The following is a 16,789-nucleotide window of genomic DNA, read 5'->3' as shown; positions in this document are numbered from 1 at the left end:
CATGACCTTTTGTCCTGATCTCCTGTTTCATTATGCCTATTCTACTTTACGAATGATATGACACCTTTATGTTAGAGTAAAATCAAAGTCTAAGACTAGAAATATGGAATATGTGGTCTAATCCACATTCACTGTAAATTGATTGGAGTCAATATGACTCCTCCAATGCAAAGCGTGGATCTTAATAGTAGTCATTGATAATGCTAGACATTGAATAGCATTAAAGTTTCTAGGTAGACTGGCTATTTTGTTCCACCAATGGGTCCTAACAACGTTTTGCAAGCCGTATTACACGACCAACTGCCTCGCATCCTCGACCGCACACCTTGCCCCCCGCTTCAGTTCCGGTTTCCAGTCCGCCTCGCGCCATTTGACCCACGTGCTCAGTCCTTCCGGCGCCTGGATGCTCAACGTATCGTACCCTTGTTTGATGATGTGGTGGACCTCCCTGGGACTGAGATGCTTCTTGCGGGCTACCGGGATGGCGACGGGCGTGACGGCAGTGGCAGCAGAGCTACCGTCGGCTTCATCTGCTTTACGTGTAGTACTGGGCTTGGTGCTGTCTTCATGGAACAGCAGGGTGTAGAAATGTGTCGAGACGGAAATCAGCGTCTCGATGGCTGCGGCTTGGTGTTTCTTGTTCTTGTTCGGTAAAGGTGATGCGGTGCCGGCCGAGTCGGCTGCGTGCGGGCTAACGGCAGACGTCGAAGATGGGGCCATAGCGTAAACATCACGGAATTTAGAGATCATGGGACCGGTCTCGACAATCTTGTAGAAGAGATCATCATATGAAGAAGGGTCAGGTAGGAAGGTGTCTCCGCTTGAGACACAAAAGACGAGCACGTCGATCAAAGATGTGGTGAGGGATGGGATGCTTGGATGATGGGATAGATCCGAGGCATATGTCGTTAGAAAGCGCATGAGCGAGAGAAGGGTGCGCCACAACTCTGACCAGTGGTATGAGAGTCGGGTTTTGGTTGCCGAAAGATAGGTGAGGAGACGAAGTAGGATTGCAATGGTATGGCTGAGACAGGTTAGTTTTTAAACAAGATTTTTTTTCCCTCTCAGGGCGACTAGCAACACACCTGTATAATCGAGCATCAAGCCGCCGACGGAGGTTGTGCGTCACAGCGTCGATGACAATATCAAATATGACCGTCGCCAAAACCCGGTCGCCATTGACCAGTGGGAGATACGGCTGTCGCTGTCGACAAAGCCGGACCTTTCGCTTTCCTTCCTCACTGCATATCTGTTTACAGAGCGTGGCATCTTCTACCATGATGCGGAGAGTAAACAGGTTCAGCTCTGCGTAGTGCGCCACTCGCGCCGATCGGTATGCATGCTGAAGTAGGTAGGATGTGAGGGAGAGGAAGCTGGAGAAGGGCGACTCCTCGTTCGACTTTTCTGGAATCAGGGTGACAAAATGAATGCCAAAGAGCTTGTTCGCATTGGCAAAGTCATAGGTGCCCAGAAGAATTGCCGACTCGGGCGCAGGCCTATAGAAATCTATCAGCAAGCTGCGGCCTCTCTTTTCAGGGCAATGTCTCCAGGATCTCCTTACAATGCACCAAACAGTTCCTTTGCCTCTTCCGCAGTCGGAGGATTGGTCCGTCCCTTTGCGCCTGGTGCTAGTATTCCAAGGCCGAAAAAGATAAGAGTGCTGCTTAGAGTCCAGCCTTCGGGGGCATCGTCTTGGACAGCGACATAACCGTTCCGTAATGCGGCGCACGATAGGCCTACCCCCCAGACAATCTTCTGTATGACGTTCTCATTGACAAAGTCATCAAGACGGAGCTGATAGGGGTTCTGGAACTCAAACTTGTTATAATTTGCGAGTAACCCCAGCAACAGAAACGGTTCGAAAACGTCCAGAGGAGCATCAGACTCGTTGATGAACTGTCCCTAGTCAGCAAGACCAGCGCCAACGCAAAAAGAAATTCATGGTCAATGCAAACCTTCATTAGCGAGGGGAAGAGGTCGCGGTGAGTGAAATATGAGATGAGGCCCGTCTTGTAAGCTCCGCTCGTCATTGCGATCGCTGTTCGAATAGCTTTGACGCGAAGGTCGACTGTGTGGTTGTTAAGACACAAAGAATCTTTGTTTTACACACTTTAATATCAAGATAAAACTCACAAGTGCCGCCATTGCGGATGATACTGTCTAGAATGGCAACCAAGTCTGATATCACATGGTCGACTTCGTCGAGGCCAGCCAGGACGGTGATGATGTCTGAGCTTGGGTTGGTATACTTCTTCTTCAATACACTTGCCAGGAAGACCGTCAGAGTCTAGCGAGTCAGCCCGGTTGGCTCTAGAGTCAATTGATCGGTGATCCTCACATCCAAAGCATAGGAGTTATTGGGGGCAACCCCGGACGAAACCTCCCGAATAGCACGGGTAAAGAGATGCTGGGTTTGCGCCTAGCAGCATACTGTCAGCAATGAGATCACTCTCGTTGATAGTAAGTAGATAGATATGCTTCGTACCTGCAGCTCGAGAGTCTCATCGGCACTTAGCTGCTCTAGAATCTCGCGCAGTTGGCCTTTGTCCGGTGGCAGCAGGAAAAACTCCCGCCAGAACCCCTCCGGGGGCTCAGCATAGTCTGGTGTCTAACGAGCGATCGATTAGCACCCGATCTGTGGTCTCTAGTGACTGTTATTGGGATTCCGCGGATCCTACTTTGAACAGGTTCTCATAGAGCTGCACAATCTTAGGCTTGAACGTCTCGGGTCTACTCTGCTGGGTTAGGGGGGAAGCTTCCATGGCGCTGAATGGTGACCGGGCGGCAATATCTATGCATTGCCCGTGCTCTTCTAGGGACAGATCAGGTCGAGGATGGTGACCATGAGCGCTTTTCCCTACTCCTCGAGTCAATTCTTCTGTCTGACTCTTGCCAGGGGAATTAATGTTATCAGTGTATCACAGATCAGTGAGTGATCACCGATGTTCACGTGCATCATTGGCTGTTCTCAGCCACTGTGTGCCCGCCACGTGTGGCTTATTTAGTTATATTTTAGGAATAGTTAATACATATTAATACACTAGTAATGTTCTGGTAATAACATGTATATCTGTAATACAGTACAACACCAGGTTAGGAAGTCATGGTAAGGAAGTAAGCAATCACCTTGAAGTCCATAAGACAGAGAATGTCTCACTATTTTGAGGGATACCCAAGCCCAATAAGATATCAGCTTACTCGCTAGTGTTTTTAGCAAGAAATTAAATATGTTATGCTAGTAGTAGTGGCCCCCAAGGATACTACATAAGCCAATTTAAATTGTCAATCATCCTGGCTGTCAGCAAACAATCCAACTCTTCTTCCAAGTCTCCAGTGTCTATCCTCCCTTATTTCTGTACTTTTGTATCGCATATTATCCGATACCTGCTCCTCAACAGTCGCCATGCCCGTCAGAGCAATCATCATTGTTTACCGCAAGCCCGGCCTGTCGCTCGAGGAGTTCAAGCACCGCTATGAAGCCCACATCCAGCTGATCCGGCGGATAGTGGGGGACGACTTTCCCCTCTTTCACAGACGCAGCTATATTGCCCGCCAAACCGTCGCCACGCCCCCCGAGGGCGCCTCGACGCGCAACGCAACCACGCCGGCGACCCTGCTAGCCGGGCAGCAGGCGGATTTCGACTTTGATGCAATGGCCGAACTCACCTTTGCTGACCAGGCGGCATTCCAGGCCTTTGCAGCCAAGGTCTATGCGCCGGACGCTGCCGCGCAGATAGCTGCCGATGAGGAGGGGTTTTTGGACCGCTCGAAGTTGGCTATCTCCATGCTCGAGGATGTTATTGAAATGACGAAATGAGGGTATAAGCTCGGATGAAAGCTGTAAATAAACAGTGAATATACTCGCCGCTCTAACTCGATATGACGCGAAGATACTGCGAAGTATCTCTTTAGAATACTAGTTTGATAGTGGTATCAAGACAATTGAATATAATCACAGCAGATATATAAGTATAGAAACACCATATCAACCCTATCTACTAGATATCTATTAATTACCTAGGTAATAAGAAGAAGAACAAGGCTTGACACTGGAATAAACCGGAGGCAATTGATATACCATCACGTGATCAGATATACCTTACTAATAGCGATGAGCTTCAAGAACTACAACCACCCATCTCCCCGAGAGAACAAATGGGGTTCCCATCGTGATAAAAGGCCTGTGCCGCCACCGAGATGTCGGAGGTCGGATCCCTAGCACCCGCAGACTCTGTCGCAGCTGCCATCCACGACGGCAAGAAGCACCTCCTGCTCGCCGCGAGCGGTTCCGTCGCGACCATCAAATTACCCCTCATCGTCTCCGCGCTGCAGAATCACAGTGACAACCTCTCGATCCGAATCATCCTCACGAAAGCCGCGGCCGAGTTTCTCAGGGGCCAGACCGCGGAACAGCCTACGGTAGCGAGTCTAGCGGCCCTCCCGGGCGTGGATGGGGTATACCAAGACGAAGACGAGCGGACGGATTCCTGGACACGGGGCGCAGGAATCCTGCACATAAACCTTCGGAAATGGGCGGACATACTGGTCGTCGCGCCGCTGAGCGCAAATACCCTCGCTAAGATCGTCCACGGGGTCTCAGACTCGCTGTTGACAAACGTAATACGCGCATGGGATACCTCTGGGCTGGTCGATGGTGTCAAGAAACGGATCCTGGTGGCCCCCGCCATGAACGCAGCCATGTGGCTGCACCCCGTCACGGCACTGCAGATTCGAGTCCTGGAGGAGGACTGGGGGGTCCGAGACGCAGAAGATCATCCACCATACGATCCGACTAAACAGGGCTGGTTTGAGGTCTTGAAACCTATCGAGGTGTGTAGGAAGGAGATCTTCTTACTAGGTACTAGGTACTTACTAACTTGTCTGTCATCCAGAAATCGCTTGCCTGCGGAGACGTTGGGGTGGGGGGGATGCAAGAGTGGACTGAGATCGTGACGATTATTCAACAGAGAATGGGTCTTACTTCCTAATGTTAGGTAGTTGTTTATTACGAGCTCTACGTACTACATGGCCTGCTACCGACTACAGAGCGCTAGAATGTCCTGGTTAAGCTTAACACTGACAAGCATTCGAGAACTAACCACAGATCAGCCGCTAAATAATCCATCTATGAATTCACCAGCCAACTGTCCTATTCTAAAAACATTTCACTGACACCCTGAATTCAACCATCTCTGGCTGCTTTCTCACAACAAAGTGCTGAATAGCTATGCCTCTATCCTAGGCAGTAGTTACCTATGTAGTAGTTTGTTATTTTCGCGGGTCCTCCAAACCACGTGATCATAGGGATTTTCCGGGTCCGAGCGAAGGTCTTGATTTTGTCCTTGTGCACTTTTGTATCATGAGATAGGTATATTAGGTAGTATGCACCTTATGATGTGTCGCACTGAGGTCTAGATCAATAGCTACCTGACCATATCAATAACCCCCCCCCCTTGGAAATCCCCCAATCCTGATTCGTGCAATGCCGTGTCGGTGATGGTGCAAGCAGGTGGCGCCACAGGAGTAGAAACTGCTCGACGGTGATTGGCCCGCCAGCCCTCCTGGCAGGCAGGTGACTTCGGTCCTTCTTCCCGCCCAAAACAGAGACACTTTCCCGAAGAACTGGCAGAGCCTCTCCGACAATTACACACACTCAACTGACTCACTCTACCGCCATCCACCCAGCTCGAGAGCCTTTCACACATATACACTGCAGAGACCGATCTATTCTTAAGTGTATTACCTTATTGGAATTCCCGACAATGTCTTTCTGCCGCGCTATGCACCCCCCGGTGACATCATCCACATCGCTTTGCCGATTCGTGAGCAAGGCCTCCTCGAGGCAATGTGCCCAGGCGGTGCGGGGTTTCTCGTCTTACGGCCATATCTTCCACTCCTCCAACAAACGTGACATGCAGACGGCGACGGCCTACCGTCCTCACTCGTTGCCCACCTCTTTCCCGCTACCCCGGAGCAGCGGTGTTCCCGATACCTCCATTCCTGCCGACTTCTCCCAACCCATCCCCTACCAGATGCCCGCACAGCAGCCGTCCCCATCGCGGATCAGCATCAGAGAGAACGAAGCGTCTGCCGCAGCGCCCGCGCCCGCTGCGAAGCCTCGGCGCAAGCTGCGTGCCAGGAAGGCCGCCATGACGGTGACCCCCAAGGCGATCGAACAACTGCACAAGCTCCTGTCACAACCGGACCCGAAGTTGATCCGGGTTGGGGTCAAGAACCGGGGATGCTCCGGTCTCGCCTACCATTTGGAGTACGTGGAGAAGCCCGGCACCTTTGACGAGGTCGTCGAGCAGGACGGGGTCAAGGTCTTGATCGATAGCAAGGCCCTCTTTAGCATTATTGGGAGCGAGATGGACTGGCATGAAGACAAACTCAGTCAGAGATTCGTATTCCGGAATCCCAACATAAGTGAGTAATCTTGTGCCTCGGCTTTGGTTTTTTTTTTTTTTTTCTTTCTTTTTTTTCTACTCGACAACGTGGCTAACAGTTCACAGAGGAGCAATGCGGATGCGGCGAATCCTTCATGGTTTAGACCAGTTTTCTTCGTTCCCTAGATCTTCACCCCCTTAAACTAATGATTGGGCTGTACTGGTGCATCGGAAGGCGTTTTAATGGTTGGATTGGTATTGCTTGCTCTACCCGGGCATGTCATTTATTCTACAGGCCTGACTGAGCTTGGTTTGCTGTTACTTTGAGGCAAGGCTACATCAGCCTAAGCTACAAACATTGTACATATCAGTAAAGAATGAAGTTCCTAAATACTGGTGGCCTTCTATACATTTATCCTGTGAATTATCACATTTCGTAGGATGCGCTTTAGTGCCGCTTTTCGGCAGAATCGTTCCTGGCTCCTCCGGTCGACCGTTGCCGATACTCGATAAGCGTATCAGTATCGCAACAGTCAACTAAATACCTAGATAGTACCTACTACCTACTGCACTCTACGAATTTCTACGCATATAGATTTCCATAATGACATCTTCATTCTTCAAACCGATAGAAGCATCTACCACATTCCTCCCCGACCATGACCCGGACCCTCTTCTCCTCACCGTGCGCTTCTCCGCGTCTCTCCCCGACCTCCCCCTAGACGTGCCCCATCCAGAAACCACCACTGCCGCAGGCCTCAAGCAACTAATCCGCTCCCGTCTGCCGACCGATCTCTCTGCTCATCGTCTCCGACTCATCTACGCCGGTCGAGGTCTTGAAGATGCCACTCCGCTGACAGTCTCGTTGAAGCTGCCTCCGCCGCCGCCGCCAGCACAGCTGGTAACCCTACCAGACAGCGACGAGTACGAGATCGGAAACGAGGAAGACAAGGGCAAAGGCAAAGCGCCGGTCCGGAACCAACACCCGCCCCGACCACGCATCTACATTCACTGTTCGATTGGAGATGTGGTCTTATCGGAATCGGAACTCGAACGGGAGGCCCTCTCTGCGTCGACAGTGCAGAAAGACCTGTCCCGTGGTGACGGTACTACAAATGGTATAGATGGCGATAATGAAAGTTCGGCGGCAGCGGCAGCGGCAGCGGCAACAATGACCACGACCCTACCTGCTCCGCGTGGGTTCGACAGGCTCTTATCCGCCGGATTTACTGCCGCGGAAGTCGCTGCGCTGCGCTCACAGTTTCTTGCGCTGCATGCCGTATCGCGAACGCCAGACACCATGCCGACGGGGTCTGAGCTGCGCGAGCTCGAGGACCGATGGATGGATGAAGGGTCGTCGGGGATGGGGGTCGCTGGGATGGCTGGCGGGAGCGGCGGGACGGGGACTACGGTCGCTGCAGCGGGGGAAGGGGGCGGGATCTCCTTTGGCGATGATGATGGCGGGTTTGGAGGGAGCAGCCGCGGCGCAATCGATGATATGCTTTGGGGGGCGGTCATGGGGTTCTTCTGGCCGGTGGGTTGTGCCATGTGGTTGAGACGGGAGGAAGGTGTCTGGAGCTGGCGAAAGGGGTTGGCTGTCTTCATCGGCGTGCTTTTCAATGCCGCATGTGGAACCATGCGCATCGTGAATTGATGGGAAAGATGTTGATGTCTATTTAGGAAGCTGGTCTTCGCGAAGCATGTCGAGTGATTGAATGATACCCCCACCCTATATTCTATATCCCATATTCCATACCTAACCAAGAGCAATAGTAATAATTTAAATGGAAGATTGTAAGTAATCATAATTCAATAATTAAGGATCCTGTATTATCATACAAAGAAATGTCGTACAAGTGTCCCAAGTCAAAGTCAAAGACACTGCAAAGTGCGTTGTGAGTGTAGATAAAACACAACCCTGAGTGCAAAAGAAAAATCAAACGCCGTCTAAAACACCCGCTTAATGGAACTTGCTATAGATGACTGCAAAAATCAACAGGATCAAGACCGTAATGATGGCAATGGTGATCACCCGATTCGTAGCCATCCTATTCAGAAAAGGGACGCATTAGCAAATTAGTCTCGGGAGCCGCCCAGTAAGGCTGGTTCGGGGAAGGTGGGCAAGACATTACCTACGGGCCATACCCCTGAGGGTCTTGATACTTGTGTCCACGTATCCCTCGCTCTGTTGGAGCCCAGTCCGAGCGTGCTCGAGCGTCTCTCGTTGCTGGTAGAGGTCGGTCAGGGTGTTTCGTCCGATATCCTCGGTCTCGAGAGCAATGCGCTGGCTCTCCTGCAGTCGAGCAGAGCTACGCTCCAGGCGCTCAGTCCCCGAGAGAAGCTGCTGCCTCTGTTCCAAATGCTCATCCTGCGGTTCGTCCGTGTACCGATCGCCAAATAGAGCCTTGCGGTCGTCCGAGAGCGATTTAAGTTTCCGTTTGGATTCATCGATGTCGGTAGCGTAGTTTCGGAATCGAATGTTGACCTTGGATCGTGCCGATGAAGGAATGTTCTGCTTCTCCATCCGCATTTGATCGAGCTGCATGTTCACAGAAACCCAGCGTTAAGGACGAGGCTCGCCAAAATTGATTTTGATAATCCCAAACTTACCAACTCAGTAGCTTCATCCAGCGCCCGTTCCGCCTGTCTGATCGCCGACTTTCTCTGTTCTCCGCTCGACTCCGCGATCTGATCGAGCTTCTGGTTCAGGTCGGCCTGAACGAGTTTGAACTCGGCCTCATAGCTAGCGAAGAGCTCAGAGCCAGCATCTGTGTCCAAAGGATTCGACATCCTGTTTATCGTAGGATATTGTTTTTCGACTAGTCTCTGGGATCGAGGAGGATTGCGTGCTGATATGGCACTGTCGGCTCCTTATCACTGTTGCCTCCAAACACTTATCGTGCAACTATGTCCGAAAGCGCTATTATTTTTATCTGTCAGAGGTAGAAATCCACACCGCTGTATTGCTCTATTCCTGTTTTTATGACTGGAGGGGTCTGTTGCAAGGTGGTTGAGAGAGACAAGGTGGGCGTGGGCAGCGAAGAGGAGACGTCAGTGTCTCGACCTTTCCCCATCCGGAATGCCAGGAACCGGCCGGCTCGCCACGTGATACCCCGGTTCAGACTCCCAGGACCTTCAACCTTCACCTTTCCTCTAATCTCAAGACACAAGATGGAATAGCAAGATTTTTAATGTGGCAACTTCTTGTTCTGATGGATCGCTGTTGCGAATTCTCTTAATAAAGAAAGTCAATAAGAAAGAGAGACGGCTTGAGTGACACTTTCGCTGGCTCTCGTCAGCACAAGCAGGTGCAGGAAATACAACCGACGATCAAGGATGTTTCAAGGCTTCACCTCTGCAACATAAGGCTGCTAGATACTTCTTCCGACCTCGGGTCTAGCCAGCTCAAGGCTCGAGCCAACTCAAGTCACGCGACCATGCGGCGCTATATGGCCAGCTTATGTGCAAGATACCTCGGTTCTGTCTGGCAAGGCTGTTAAACCAGCCGCTTCTGACTACTGATTATCTCACCGTGAGAGTACAAATGTCATCACCTCGTGTGTCTTGTTCTCTGTTGTTAATCTGAATATCAGCATTCTGTTCTTTGAGGTAATGCAGTGTTTTTTATGTGTATGCATCTCCAATAATTGAGAGAAGCCCTATTGTCCACCAACGCGAGCATATCCAGGATCTCGCCAACCCTCTTTCCACCTAGAGGCTGAATAAATATCCAGATAAATGATACTCGGGCTTGTTATAATTTATGTGCCGTGCTCGACCGAAACGCGTTGCAGTCATAGGGGGAGGATGCGTTGGGATTACTGCATTCTGGGCTTTGCAACGGTCTGTACATGATGTGCATCTCTATGAGGCTTCTAGCCAACTTGGCGGACGGATCAAATCCCTTTCATTTGAATTCGGTGGCCAAACGGCGCTTGTAGACACAGAGCCCTCTTCGTTCGATGTTCATGCGTCTCGTCAGTATGTCACCACATTCTAATGATTTATACTAATCCACTATTTAGCGAACCTTGTCTCACTGCTCACTGCCCTGGGTGTCCATATATCACATACGCCAGTCAGCTTCGCTGTATCTACTAGTCGTCAAACTATTCAATGGGCACTGGGCGACTTGAACCATATCTTCACTCGTGGGATATCAACCTTCAGACCTAATAACCTCCGATTGCTGTTCGATATGGTCCGCTTCAGATATTTTGTTGCAGACTTTCTCGCCAATGATCAGGTTCTTCTACCCTCAATTATAACACGATTGCTCTAGTCTGACTCTCTCCAGTTGCGAGAGTATATCGATGAATCGACTATCTGTACCCAGGAATATTTATCAAACGAAGGCTTCTCAGATGCGTTTCGTGAGGAGTTTCTTATACCTTTGGTATCTATTCTTTGCAGGGTAAACCTCACTCATGAGCTCTTGAGATTGTCTTTAGGGACTCTTTTCCGTTTATTCTTTCATCAACAATTTCTCTATCCTTCTTCCTCGGAGGATATGTGGTATCATATCGATGGAGGGTCAAGTGGATTCCTACGAGTGTTGGCACAGAACTTTGCCTCTGCAGATTTGCGTCTTAACACGAGGGTCACAGAGGTCAATGCATCAGAAAAAGGAGGCTATGTACTCGTTACATCAACCGGCCAAAAAGAACGATATGATCATATAGTCATAGCCGTTGATAGCCAACAGGGACTTCAGATCCTAGATCCAGTCCTTTCCCATGGGGAACGGGGAATTATGAGAAACCTCCGGACTACCAAGACTATTGCTGTGCTACACTCTGATCATGCCGTCAGTAACAATATCTACCCGTCTCTCTGTCTACCCCCACATTAATTGTCTCACTAAATGTATCAATTGATCTTTGTACAGCTTATGACTGAATCACATCAAGACCGGTCTTCCTACCACTACGTAGTGGCACAGAGCGACAGTTCGCAGTCCTCCAGGAAATCTTGCCTTTCATACAACATAAACGCTCTACAGAACCTCCCTCATAGCCTTCATGGCAATATCACCATCAGCCTGAACGCACTTACCCCTCCCCACCCCCGGCTCGTCCAGAATGTATGGGAATACACCGACCTAGAGATCTGCCCCTCAACGATAAAGGCACTGGCGCTACTCCCGTCTATTCAGAATAAACGGGGGCTCAGCTTCTGCCACGAATGGACAGGACGTGGATTTCTCGAAGACGCCGTCACGGCAGGTCTGAGAGTTGCGATTGAGCATCTAGGAGCCGAGGTGCCTTTTCAGGTCGTTCGACATGGGGATTCCAAATCGTCGAGGCCTCTTCATTACGAACCAGGGTTGGGAGACCATGTGATTCGAACTCTCCTTAGGCTGCTACAGGTATATATCCTCATTTTCGAGATTTCTGTGGCTCTGTTGAGAAGATTTCGGGTTCATAAAACGGGGAAAGTTTGTTGAAGAAGGATTTTTCAAATGGGTTTCAAAGTCCATCTTGGAGCAGTTGCCATTTGCACCTCTTCAACTACGAAGGCCCTATATTGGCATAGAAGGTTTCACTGCTTGATTAAAAGTAGGAAGGGGGGAAATAATAATCCTTGACATCATACGTTGGTATACATGAATACTATGAGTTTTATGGCCAGGTCTGCCACCAAAGCACCTCTTATCCACCAGCACAATAGGAAGCAACAAAGAAAGTGAAAATGCAAAGAAACATCACGACAGGAAATTGCTATTCTCCTGGCCGACAATCGCAGCACTCCTCTTAGCATCCAAGAACAGGTCCTCGCATTCCGCCACATCGGCCTCTTCAATACCACCAGGCCTTCCGTTCACGCGTGCAAGAATACTTGCCGGTGTAAGGAGCTGCAGGGCATAGCGCAAGCTGACCTTGCTACCATGTTCGGAAACCTTGTCAAGAGCAGGATCGGTGATGACGAGACCTTCCGTCTTTGCACGAAGGCGTATGATGGTCTTGATCTCATCGGGGGTGTATGGGTGTGTAGGGATGATGAGGAGACGGGCGAGGAAGTCGGACGGAATGCCGTGCGCACCGGCAATATCATCCGTCCCACGGATCACGGTATGGCCGCGGTTGGAGGCTAGGATAACAATGGGAGAGATCGTCGACTCCAGGGCTCGATTAAGATAGGTGAAGCATTCAATGTCAAGCATGTGTACCTATTTTTTCAATGTAAGAATGACGGATCTTTCAATCAAGATATCGGCGTAGACATGAGACATACCTCGTCAATGAAGAGAACACCCGGAACAAGCTCTGCAACACCTTGGTCGATGTAACGGTTGACAACTTTGTTGATCTCCTGACGGAGCTTCTCCGTGATTTCAGTTTTCTTGGGCTTCATCAACTGGCCCATCATGCTCATCACGTCTTGTCCACCTTGTGGCCGGGCATTGGCCATATCGAGGTCGTGCAGTGTGACGTCCTGCACAATCTCCTTCTTCTTGTGTACTTCTCCCTTGGGAACGGGGACATACTCCTCCGCCTCCAAGTCGAACTCCGTCGCGTACGCATCGGACCGCCCGACCCTCTTGCAAGCTCCCGTGTTGGCCTCGATATAGATGACATCGCCCACCGTCACTCTTTCCTTCTGGATGGCTTCGTAGATGCTGGGGTCGAGACGCAGCTTTTTAACACCCTTGGCCGACTTCAAACCAATGATCAAGTGGCTAATTGTTCGTCCATATCCTCCAAGGGGGTTTTCAGTCTCCTCTGGAGTGAGCTCTGTGACTTCACCTTCGTACACTTCTTTCGTTTCGCGCACTCGTAGACCTATCGGACGTTAAAATCCTAATCGAAAACACCAACAAGCAGTCGTGCCATACCGATTGCCCTCCGGAAGTTCTCCATAAGTGCCTCGGTCTTCTTTACTTCGGCAGAGTATATCTCGCTTCCGACGATGGGACAGAACGGCACTTTCGTTCCCAGTTCCTGGGACACAGCGAGAGCAAGAGCTGTCTTTCCGGTTCCCGGGCCACCAGCAAGAAGAACGGCCCGTCCAGCCATCTTTTTCGCTTTGATAAGATCTACCACGACACCGCATGCCTAGGAAAGTCATTTCTCCCGTCAGCTCTTGCGCTTGATAAAAAATGCGGCATTAAAAACTGCCTGGGGCCATGATTTACCTCTCGTGCAGCAGCCTGCCCGACGAAGCCATCTGAAGAAGTCTCCGCAGTGCCATCGGGACGAAGTCCAAGGCCTCTGATATGCGTATGGGCAGCTGTCCTGTTTTCGCGCGAATTGCCCTTGACTTCGCTGATCTGAACCATGATGGCGTCGTGGCCGCGTCTAAGGGCCGCCGAAAAGAACAAACGAACAACTTGAGCAGCGATAGAAAGCAGGAGCGGTCGTAAGGGAATCAGAAAGCTGATAATGGCTCAATCCCACGCACCCAATTTTTGAGGTCGGTCTTCAGAAAGAGTTGCTTCCAGGCCAGGGCGGATTGGGATCGATCAATGATAGCGACAAACCGCCAAGGCGGTCAGCCCGCCCCAAATTCTTCTTCCAGCGGGAGCTTTGCGGTAACTTGCAAGTCGTCTCCAAACGATTATTATTACTCCTGGCAATCCAGCGGGCGTCTCTGCGAAAGTGCCGTTTCCCCTTGTGATGGTCTGAAATCCTAAGGGTTTCTACATCGACACAATGGCAGGCTTACAGACCAAATCCGCCATCTCCCTCCCATTCTCGCTCACGGCGGCCTTCCGCAACCTCTCGGTATCGTCGAAGCGCTCTTTCTCCACGACGCCGGCGACGCAGAAAACGAAGGTGCTGCCAGACTATATTCCTCCGTATCCTTTCGGACCCAACTATTTCTTCAAGCAGTCGAATTCCGGTCTGTACGGCGGGGCCACGATCCAATTTGGCAACAAGATCTCGCAGGGCCGCAATAAGGGCAAAACCAGGCGATCCTGGCTGCCCAATGTGCGGCGAAAGAAGCTTTACAGCGAAGCTCTCGATGAGCACCTCTTTATTAAGGTCACCCGGAAGGCGTTGCGGACGATCTGGAAATCCGGTGGCCTTGACAAGTATCTGCTGGACGATCGACCGGGGCGTATCAGAGAGCTCGGCGTGTTTGGCTGGGAACTGAGATGGAAAATCATGCAGACGCCAAAGATTCAAGAACAATTCCGGCAAGAGCGCAAGAAGTTAGGCCTTCCAGAGCCCCCGTCTTTTGAGGAATGGGTGAAACAGAAGGAGGCGGAACTCAACTCCCAAGTAGATGAACTGGTCAACATCAAGGAACAGACGAAACCGATCTACAACGAGAAGTTGTATTAGGGAAGAGAGAAGCAAAAGAAGATGGGCGGTTTTGATGAGGATTCTACGAACATCATATCGGCCTCCGGTTCACTCATCTCGACGTGATAAACCCTCTTGTCCTACTATCATTCCAGACAATACACTGTGGAAGCTGCATAGAAACTGGGGTCTGTTGAAATATATGTTGCCAGCGTGCTTGAATCCTCGGGGCCTATAAGGAAAGCTTGGTTCGTTTCATTATTCATGTTATATCTATTGTACTTATATTTTCAATATCAATCATACATTCCTAGCCATTGTGAGTTTCAATACTACTCTCTTTTAGACAGCAGAGTTATTTAATTAGGGTATATCTTTATATAGTCCTTATTATAAAAAGGTGTGGTCTTGGTGGTTCCTCTGTAGAAGCATCAATATTTATATAACTAGTACTAAACATAGTATACACTTTAAATAGACAAAATGTAATTCAATCGTCACCAATCATATAAAATAGAAGAGTTAAACCAAACTAATAGATTAATCTATAAAATCTACTCAGACATGTCATATCAAACTGACTTCAAGGCATGTCTCAGTCTCAAGCATATTAATATCGCGGGTCAAAGATGTTCCATCTAATTTCCGGATTCGGGGATGATGTCCACAGAACATCACGTCGGCGGCGAGGTTGCTTTTCTGAACAGTCTGATATTTCAGAAAATATCTCCAGTCGATCTATTGCGAAAACGCTGGGGGCGACATCCCGTCACCATGCAGTTTGCTGTACCTCCTCGGAAGAGTTACCATACTCCTCCATACGCTCGTTCATCGCGTGTATCCTTGCAGCGTCGCAAACAGCTCAAGGTCGTGGCCATCGCTGGGCTCGGTTTGCTCGCCTTATTCTTCCTAATATCGCGCATTTTCTCTTCGTCAAGTAGCGATCTCGATGATGTATCCATCGCTACTTCGGGTGTCGTGATCGTGACCGTTTTGGATCACGCTCTATACAGCGAGAACTACCTGCACAAGATCATCCAGAACAGGGAGGATTATGCGCGCCGACATGGTCAGTTAATGAGACTTGTATATTATTCCTTTGATGCGTGGGGTGGAGGATCTGACGCAGACCAAAATCAGGGTATACCAACTTCATCGCGAACGTCTCCGATTATGAATCTGCGCTGGATGGCGCCCCTCGAAGCTGGGCCATGGTCCCTGCCCTCCGCCATGCCATGGCGTCGCATTCCCACTCGAAGTATTTCTTCCACCTTGGTCCTCACGCCTTAATCATGAACCCGAGTATATCGCTAGAGTCGCATGTTCTGGACAGCAAGCGAATCGAGTCGTTGATGATGAAGGATGTATCTGTGGTGCCGCCGGACAGCATCATCAAAACCTTTTCACACCTGAAGAGTAACGACGTCGATGTGATTTTCACCCAGGACAAGCAAGACATTAGCCCCGACAGCTTTATCATCAAGCAAGGCGAATTTGCTCGCTTCTTCTTGGACGTTTGGTTTGACCCGCTGTATCGGAAGTACAACTTTGCGAAAGCAGAGATCCATGCCCTGGTAAGTGTTTTGAATGGAAATATCAGTGATCCCAATCTCTCTGTTTTCTTCGTGACTGACAGGACCCGTTCTTACAGGACCACATTGTCCAGTGGCATCCTACTATTCTCGCTAGGCTGGCTCTAGTACCCCAGCGAATCCTGAATGCTTATAGCAGGGACTCACCGCAAGTTGCAGTCGACGGGGCCTATACAGAGGGGGATTTCGTCATCCAGCTGTCCGGATGTGCCAGCGACGCCATGCAGAGCTGCGAGAAAGAAATCGAACCATACTACGCCACATGGACGAAAAAGTTCAGAAACGAACAGTCTCTTCTCTCCTAGAGAAGCTCATGGAAGGGTCACCAACAATACATGGCGTCGCTCCCTCTTTGCATCATACTTGTTCGTCATATGGTCGGCGTTTTTTTCTGGAGTATGGATTGAGCTGTATATCCGGCGGGCCAGATGAGGTTTTTTTTTTAATTTACGATTGGGTTTCTCATGTATTATGTGCTGTACGCTTATGATTGCTTATCATTAGCACTTTAGACTATCTGTTAGAACGAATTGATATTGAAAAGTAGATAAACCTAGGGTAC

At 50.0% G+C, this 16,789-nt stretch overlaps 9 protein-coding genes across 9 annotated transcripts; 6 read left to right on the top strand and 3 right to left on the bottom strand.

Annotated features, from left to right (window-relative positions):
- Nucleotides 1-260: 260 nt before the first annotated feature.
- On the bottom strand, nucleotides 261-2,922 carry ASPZODRAFT_135488 (hypothetical protein). Its single transcript, XM_022723812.1, has 8 exons — nucleotides 2,679-2,922; nucleotides 2,486-2,608; nucleotides 2,339-2,419; nucleotides 2,134-2,287; nucleotides 1,956-2,068; nucleotides 1,562-1,896; nucleotides 1,086-1,496; nucleotides 261-1,024 (listed from the first exon to the last, which is right to left on the bottom strand). The coding sequence occupies exons 1-8, from the start codon at nucleotides 2,760-2,762 to the stop codon at nucleotides 289-291; spliced, it is 2,037 nt and encodes a 678-aa protein (XP_022578553.1). The 5' UTR covers nucleotides 2,763-2,922; the 3' UTR covers nucleotides 261-288.
- A 387-nt stretch (nucleotides 2,923-3,309) lies between these two features.
- On the top strand, nucleotides 3,310-3,959 carry ASPZODRAFT_135487 (hypothetical protein). Its single transcript, XM_022723811.1, has one exon. It carries the CDS (start codon nucleotides 3,404-3,406, stop codon nucleotides 3,815-3,817), a length of 414 nt encoding a protein of 137 aa, XP_022578552.1. The 5' UTR covers nucleotides 3,310-3,403; the 3' UTR covers nucleotides 3,818-3,959.
- ASPZODRAFT_135486 (hypothetical protein) lies at nucleotides 3,823-5,325 on the top strand. Its single transcript, XM_022723810.1, has 2 exons — nucleotides 3,823-4,830; nucleotides 4,893-5,325. The coding sequence occupies exons 1-2, from the start codon at nucleotides 4,198-4,200 to the stop codon at nucleotides 4,986-4,988; spliced, it is 729 nt and encodes a 242-aa protein (XP_022578551.1). The 5' UTR covers nucleotides 3,823-4,197; the 3' UTR covers nucleotides 4,989-5,325.
- Nucleotides 5,326-5,645: 320 nt separating this feature from the next.
- On the top strand, nucleotides 5,646-8,040 carry ASPZODRAFT_161155 (hypothetical protein; the record flags this gene model as incomplete). The annotated part of the gene is made up of 2 exons (XM_022726502.1): nucleotides 5,646-6,426; nucleotides 7,019-8,040. The coding sequence occupies exons 1-2, from the start codon at nucleotides 5,763-5,765 to the stop codon at nucleotides 8,038-8,040; spliced, it is 1,686 nt and encodes a 561-aa protein (XP_022578550.1). The 5' UTR covers nucleotides 5,646-5,762.
- Nucleotides 8,041-8,346: 306 nt separating this feature from the next.
- ASPZODRAFT_18811 (hypothetical protein) lies at nucleotides 8,347-9,176 on the bottom strand (the record flags this gene model as incomplete). Its single annotated transcript, XM_022727298.1, has 3 exons — nucleotides 8,347-8,434; nucleotides 8,519-8,925; nucleotides 8,997-9,176. 3 exons carry the CDS (start codon nucleotides 9,174-9,176, stop codon nucleotides 8,347-8,349), a joined length of 675 nt encoding a protein of 224 aa, XP_022578549.1.
- A 619-nt stretch (nucleotides 9,177-9,795) lies between these two features.
- On the top strand, nucleotides 9,796-11,904 carry ASPZODRAFT_820254 (hypothetical protein). The gene is made up of 5 exons (XM_022730247.1): nucleotides 9,796-9,995; nucleotides 10,121-10,363; nucleotides 10,412-10,632; nucleotides 10,684-11,193; nucleotides 11,275-11,904. Exons 2-5 carry the CDS (start codon nucleotides 10,150-10,152, stop codon nucleotides 11,830-11,832), a joined length of 1,503 nt encoding a protein of 500 aa, XP_022578548.1. The 5' UTR covers nucleotides 9,796-9,995; nucleotides 10,121-10,149; the 3' UTR covers nucleotides 11,833-11,904.
- Nucleotides 11,905-12,090: 186 nt separating this feature from the next.
- Nucleotides 12,091-13,665, bottom strand: ASPZODRAFT_72660 (hypothetical protein; the record flags this gene model as incomplete). Its single annotated transcript, XM_022729854.1, has 4 exons — nucleotides 12,091-12,555; nucleotides 12,621-13,168; nucleotides 13,222-13,441; nucleotides 13,522-13,665. The coding sequence occupies 4 exons, from the start codon at nucleotides 13,663-13,665 to the stop codon at nucleotides 12,091-12,093; spliced, it is 1,377 nt and encodes a 458-aa protein (XP_022578547.1).
- Nucleotides 13,666-13,933: 268 nt separating this feature from the next.
- ASPZODRAFT_135480 (hypothetical protein) lies at nucleotides 13,934-14,990 on the top strand. The gene has a single exon (XM_022723809.1). The coding sequence runs from the start codon at nucleotides 14,039-14,041 to the stop codon at nucleotides 14,672-14,674; it is 636 nt and encodes a 211-aa protein (XP_022578546.1). The 5' UTR covers nucleotides 13,934-14,038; the 3' UTR covers nucleotides 14,675-14,990.
- A 419-nt stretch (nucleotides 14,991-15,409) lies between these two features.
- ASPZODRAFT_154010 (hypothetical protein) lies at nucleotides 15,410-16,532 on the top strand (the record flags this gene model as incomplete). Its single annotated transcript, XM_022726043.1, has 3 exons — nucleotides 15,410-15,704; nucleotides 15,776-16,209; nucleotides 16,287-16,532. The coding sequence occupies 3 exons, from the start codon at nucleotides 15,410-15,412 to the stop codon at nucleotides 16,530-16,532; spliced, it is 975 nt and encodes a 324-aa protein (XP_022578545.1).
- Between the last annotated feature and the right edge of the window lie 257 nt (nucleotides 16,533-16,789).

Source organism: Penicilliopsis zonata, assembly GCF_001890105.1.
Source record: "Penicilliopsis zonata CBS 506.65 unplaced genomic scaffold ASPZOscaffold_15, whole genome shotgun sequence".
In the NCBI taxonomy this organism is placed as follows: Eukaryota; Fungi; Ascomycota; class Eurotiomycetes; order Eurotiales; family Aspergillaceae; genus Penicilliopsis; species Penicilliopsis zonata.
This window is presented reverse-complemented; position numbering and strand designations above follow the sequence as displayed.